A 6,109-nucleotide genomic window follows, 5' to 3' on the forward strand; every position below is an offset into this window, starting at 1 on the left:
AAATATCAATAGTAATTATATTTCTGTACTTAAATAAAATTAGAAAACACTTCCGTCTTCCATCCTAATTATCCTGTTATCCTGTAATACACATACTATATTCTTATACTTATTTTTCTTCCTATCTTTTCTGTAATAGTCTAGGTCTTCATATTTGTGAGGAATCTACATGCCTCAGCACTTTTTAAATGTCTAAATAATTTAAAATGCAGCTTCAACAAATACCAGTTATATCTGCATAGTTTAAGTGTTTTCATGTATCTGTATATTTCAACTAAAGAAAATGTACTAATTGACTATTTCATTTCAGATACAACAATTATCAACAAATACGTTTTTTGCCTGAGTACTGAATGCCTAAAATGAGCCAAGAAAATGTTCATATTTCACTGAAAGTTTTAAGTCCATGTCTCGAGGAAAAATTTGTTTTAATCCTAAAAATATGATGTTAATATATATACCGGCTACAAGTGGTGGCTCACGCCTGTAATCCCAGCACTTTGAGAGGCTGAGGGGGGCAGATCACCTGAGGTCGGGAGTTCGAGAACAGCCTCCCCCAACTCTACTAAAAATAAAATTAGCTGGGTGTGGTGGCACATGCCTGTAATCCCAGCTACTCGAGAGGCTGAAGCAGGAGAATCACTTGAACTCGGGAGGCAGAGGTTGCGGTGAGCCGAGATCGCGCCATTGCACTCCAGCCTGGGCAACAAGAGTGAAACTCCCTCTCAAAAAAATATATATGTAATACAAACAACTTGTAACGTTATTATCAACTTCATTATCAACTGGTTAATATTCAACAATTTCCATGGTAGCAAAGTTTCCCAGTGGAGATGGTCTCTATAAAATAACTTAATTACCTATACACAATTATACAACATAAGCCAAGAGGGAGACAACTGGAAACTAAGTGTTACAAGCACTAATGCATTTGAATTGTACACTCCTCTTGGCATTCTTCTTTAACTGCATTTTCACAAGAGAATGCAGTTAAAGCTCTCCTATTCAACCAAGCCCCACTGATTAGTGTCCTGACTGGGCAATGCTGGGCAGCAAGTCCTGCAGCCTGAGTCACTGGAAAGAGCAGCAATCCTAAAGGAACTGCCGTTAGTCTGCTGGTGCCAGAACATTCTGCTGAGAGGCTCCTCAGCAAAGGGCTGGGTGTGGGCCCTGGCTAGCTGATTTTAGACCTAGAGCTTCCAAGGAGTGCAATGCCGCACAAAATTTTTTAGAACATATTCACCTTTATTTTCATGAAGGGAAAAGGCAAAAGATACCTCCTGAATGGCTCTCTATTCTCCCCAGCCATTACACTGGTTCATGCCACAACCATGGCAAATCTGGACTTGGCAACATTCCACGAAAACATATACATCACATTCATACAGACACACAGAATCATACCCACACACCCAGGCTACTCTCAAGAACAACCAATAATCTTTCACGTTAAAGATATACATCACTCCCTGATCAAAGTTCTTGAGTAGCTCCTCACTGCACTCAGGATGAAAGTCCAAAGTCCTCAGCATTACCTATGAGGGCCTTGTATCACCAATTCCTCTCAATCCTCCAGCCTTATCTCTAGATTGTGATCCCCCTTCACAATCTACCAACAGACCCAACAAACCTGTTCCTCAAATGCGTAGTGCTCTCACTCACATCCCGGCCTTCACCCACGTTAGTCCCACTGCCTGAAAGGAATATTTGTTTCCATACTCTCCTTCTACCCTTCCTGCAGGTCTAGGCAAAAGTGTCACTTTCTCCAGGCTACCTTCCTCTACCTCCACCCCAGCTAGGGTAGGTGACCCTCCCATACAGCACCTGTAAAATGTATTGCAACTGTCAGTTTACTTCCCTGTGCCCCCTGACCCAGAGTATGGGGCCAGCACCTCCTTGCCCACCATTATATCACAGGCATTCAAATATTTGTTAAATATATTCTAAGTTTACATAATATGAATGTGGCCCATGCAGTAAGGGAAACATGTTCAAAGTCGGTTATGATACAATGGAAACAAGGCAGCAATTTTGTTATGCTTTGGTATAAAATACAAACTACACAATTGTATATAAAAGTCCTTAGGAAAGGTTCAAACATTGCACCAAAAAGAACACTTTTCACCATAAAAATATTAGTTTTGTGGTCACTACTCCTGCTAGGTAAATTGCAGTTCATAAAAAGTATCAGAGTGAAAGTATCTAAAAAGCAGCCCTGGTTGCTTATAGGTCAAGTACAACATTAGTGTAACTTTTCCTATCTGCTGCCACCAAACTCTTTGGGCATTATCAGAACCCTACCGGCTAAAGGTAAAAGGCTGGCTGGACGTGGTGGCTTATGCCTGTTATAAACAAAAGACCTCTGAAACTTTCAACATTACCCTATGACAGAAAAATGATTTACTATTTACTATTTACAGTCACTCATTATTTACAATCATTTCGTTTACTGATTTACTTTTTCAAGGCACGGTTTCACTTTGTCACCCAGGCCGGAAAGCAAGTCACGCAATCATGGTTCACTGTAGCCTCAAATTCCTGGGCTCAAGTGATCCTCCTGCCTCAGCCTCTCAAGTAGGTTGGTCCACAGATATGCACAAACACACCCGGATAATTTAAAACTTTTTTAGAGACAACATCTTGCTGTTGCTCAGGTTGGTCTCAAACTCCTGGGCTCAAGTGATCCTCCAACTTTGTCCTTTTGTTTGGCCTACAGTCATTAATGATGATAATCATCATCATTATTTAAAATGTGTAAAACTGGCCGGATGAAGTGACTCACACCTGTAATCCCAGCACTTTGGGAGTCCAAGGCAGGCAGATCACCTGAGGTCAGGAGTTTGAGACCACCTTAGCCAAGATGGCGAAATCCTCTCTCTCCTAAAAAATACAAAAATTAGCCGGGCATGGTGGTGTGCACCTGTAGTACCAGCTACTTAGGAGATTGAGGCAGGAGAACTGCTTGAACCCGGGAGGTGCAGGCTGCAGTGAACCGAGATCACGCCACTGCACTCCAGCCTGGGCAACAGAGCAGGACTCCGTCTCAAAAATAAACAAACAAATAAATGTAAAACGCTATTCCATTTCCTTAATCTCTAAGCCTTGATATAAGTCTTTCAATAAAGATTCCATTCATAATAGTCCGAAGGACATAAACGTGTTGCCAGGAGAGAGACCTGATACATCCTGAGCATTAGCTGCCACTCGCAGCAACTTTCTTCAGGACACATGTCTTATAATGAGTTACAATCTGAGGCTTGTGACACAAGATTTTTCCAGGGCAGCAGACTGATGTCATAAACATGATGGTACTAAGCACTCTAAAGAGCTCACCAGCTCCACCCTACACTCCCTGTGTGAAGGGGCAAATTATCCACCCTAAGCCTCAGTTTCCCCATTTAATAATGAGATAATGGTTCCTACCTCGCAAGATTCTTGTGGGAATTAGACAGTCCATGAAAGCACTTCACAGGCAAACCAATTATTTTCAAATAAAAATGAAGGGAAGAATAGAAATATTTTCACATTTTTAGGACTTTACACATGCCATAACTTCTTTTTGACTAATATCCTTCCACAGGGAAATTTTCGAGAAAGAAAGTCAGAAAAATGAGAAAATGAAAATCCACTTCTTTGTCATAACCTTGAGATACGACAGCTTCCACAGAAGTTCACATTAAGATCCACTTTCTAATCTTTCTCTGCACTCCCAAAATTACCCTTAATTTCTGTTAACCATTCCTACAATATGGGAGATAGCAAAGGGAAACCACTTCCATACTTCTTCCCAAGATGTCCTCACCAGAAACAATCTTCCTTCCTGCCTCTGTGTCTCCAAATATACTGAATCTTTCAAAAAATAAAACTAAAACAAAACGATAAAAGATAAAAAGGACTCAAATCACAAAAGCCGGCCTTTAAAGTCTCCAGCTTTCTTACTGCAGAACTACAGTCATGTGGTATGATGGAGGCACCTGTTAGGTGGCAATCCATGAAGCTTAAAGTGTTACCACGAGAATTTAAACTGTAATGGGGGGAGGAAGAGGGAGCTGATTTCCCACCTCACTTTTTTTTTCACCCTAACACATGATGGCCAAACAATATACGCTATCCACTGTGAACATTTTTATTATTTTTACTTAAATTGAGAAAGAGGGGAATTTGAGAACCAATTGAGGAAACTGGATCTCATATTCCCCAATCCAGGCTGACTTCAGGTTTTGTGTGGTTTTCTTCTTCCTTTTTGACAAGGGAATTTTACAAATCTCCTGAAACGTGTTTTACATAAAGGTGAGACCTCAACAGTCTTATAACTTTACCCCAGCCTGGTTCTGGACTCGGTTTTTACAAACGGGTGACGTGAGAATAGCTTCCTAAAAGCAAATGGGGCACTGGGATATAATCTAGGAAGTGATGATGCAAGTCTCCGGAGGACGGGGAGGAGGGGAGGTGAAAAAGTCAGAGGAAATACCCTCCTAATGCCTGGGCACCAACTCAAGCCCCGGGAGGGAGGAAGGGCTGGCTTCCACATGCCCAGGGAAGGGGCACTCCTGCTCCTCCCGGAGCGGTCAACGCCGCCCCCTCATCCCTCCCCGCCGCCCTGCCCCCCTCACCCGTGGCCCAGGAGGCCCCCGTGGGCCCGAGCTTCAGGCTGGCGGGTCCCAAAGGGTGGCAACGCACCCCCGGAAGGGCCTTCTCTGCCCACCCCCAGCTCCCCACCCGGCATCCCTCCCCGGAACGCGACCCCCACCCCCTCCCCGTAGGCCCGGGCTGGGCCCAGCCTCCAGGGTTCCGGCATCCCGGGCCCCGCGGCCTGCCCAGGCAGCCCTGGCGTCCGCGCCCCCGGCCCCCGCCCCCACACGGCCGGGCACTTACCCCCAGAAGCCGCAGGGACAGCGAGGCGGCAGGCTGGGCGCTTTGCTGCGCTCGCTCCCAGCGTCTCCCATGGTGCTCGGCGGCGGCGGAGCTCGGCGGCGGCAGCGGTGGCGGCGGCTGGGCCCGGGCCCCGCTCTGAGGAAGAGGTGGCGGCGGCGTCGGGGGGCTCGGGGCGGGGGGAGGGGGAGGGAGCGGGCGCGCGGGCGGGCGCGAGTCCGGGGCTAGGAGCCGGGATTCCAGGCCGGTCAGCTGGAGGCGGGCCGCACCACTCGGCCTGCGGAGACGGGGGGGCCGGGGAGGTGCGGAGAGGAGAAGGAGGGAGCCGAGGAGGAGGGGCGTGCGGACGCACCGAGGGCCGCGGGGGAGGAGGGACACCGACGCCCTCGACGGCTCCCACCGCCGCTCCCCAGCCAGAGCGATGTCCCGTGCGGTGGCGCGGGGAAGGACCGGAGGTCCCCGCCGGCTCCGGAGTCGCAGCGGCCGCTGTGAAGCCCCGGGCCCTGCTGGCTCCGTAACACCGGCCCCTCCCCCGGAGGCTGCGCTGACCGGACAATGGCCGCTCCGCCCCCTCCCCTCTAATGCACCCCTTCCGAGGAGTCACAATGGTCTCGCCCGGGGGAGCCACCGCCAAAGCCCAGCAGCTGATCAGCTGGGATCCGGGCGTGCCACTTTGTTCCGCGCCTCAAAGGCGGAGTGCGGGGCTGTGGGAGAAAGTGAGAGCCTCGGGCTCTCGCCTGGCGACAGGCGGCTGAGGCCTTCGTATTCTTAGAACTTTTAAAATCTGAAGCAACCTTATCTTCCCCCTGTCTGAAGAAGGGGAGCAGGTTTCTGAGTACTCCGGGGCGCGGTGTCTCCCCCTAAACGCGAGTGGTGCGCTCCAAGCGGGAGGGGGAGGAGCAGGTTAGTTGTTTAGGGTAAATTGGGCCAGTCCCTGAGCGGCGGCGCATGCGCCCGCAGACCCCGTAACCGAGTGCGAGGAGGGGCCTAGGGGAGGAATGCCAAACGCGGAAGTGGAGTTCGGACTTCCCGGGGACGTCGGAGTCAAGGTCCCTGGAGCTGCAGCTCTTGTTCCTAGGCGATGCCGCGGAGCCTTTCTCCCCAATTTGCCAACTCCCTGGGAATCTCTCTCTCTTCCTGGTCTCCCCACACCCAAACAGCTCTTCGAGTTCTACCCGGTATACTGGTCTCTTGACAGGAACTTTTGGGAAATGCCCCTCCCGCAGCCCCTTGTCTG

At 48.9% G+C, this 6,109-nt stretch overlaps 1 protein-coding gene across 8 annotated transcripts in view; it reads right to left on the reverse strand.

Moving 5' to 3' along the window:
- The window catches only part of ZFAND3 (zinc finger AN1-type containing 3), a 336,158-nt gene extending 331,012 nt beyond the window's left edge, over positions 1-5,146 (reverse strand). For all 8 annotated transcript variants that reach the window (XM_045390223.2, XM_074038173.1, XM_045390222.2 and 5 more), the window contains exon 1: positions 4,876-5,146. In XM_045390223.2, the coding sequence (XP_045246158.1) occupies positions 4,876-4,946 (71 nt within the window). In that variant the 5' untranslated portion in view covers positions 4,947-5,146. The remainder of the gene's footprint in view (positions 1-4,875) is intronic.
- Positions 5,147-6,109: the final 963 nt, after the last annotated feature.

This window comes from Macaca fascicularis, chromosome 4 (assembly GCF_037993035.2).
Source record: "Macaca fascicularis isolate 582-1 chromosome 4, T2T-MFA8v1.1".
In the NCBI taxonomy this organism is placed as follows: Eukaryota; Metazoa; Chordata; class Mammalia; order Primates; family Cercopithecidae; genus Macaca; species Macaca fascicularis.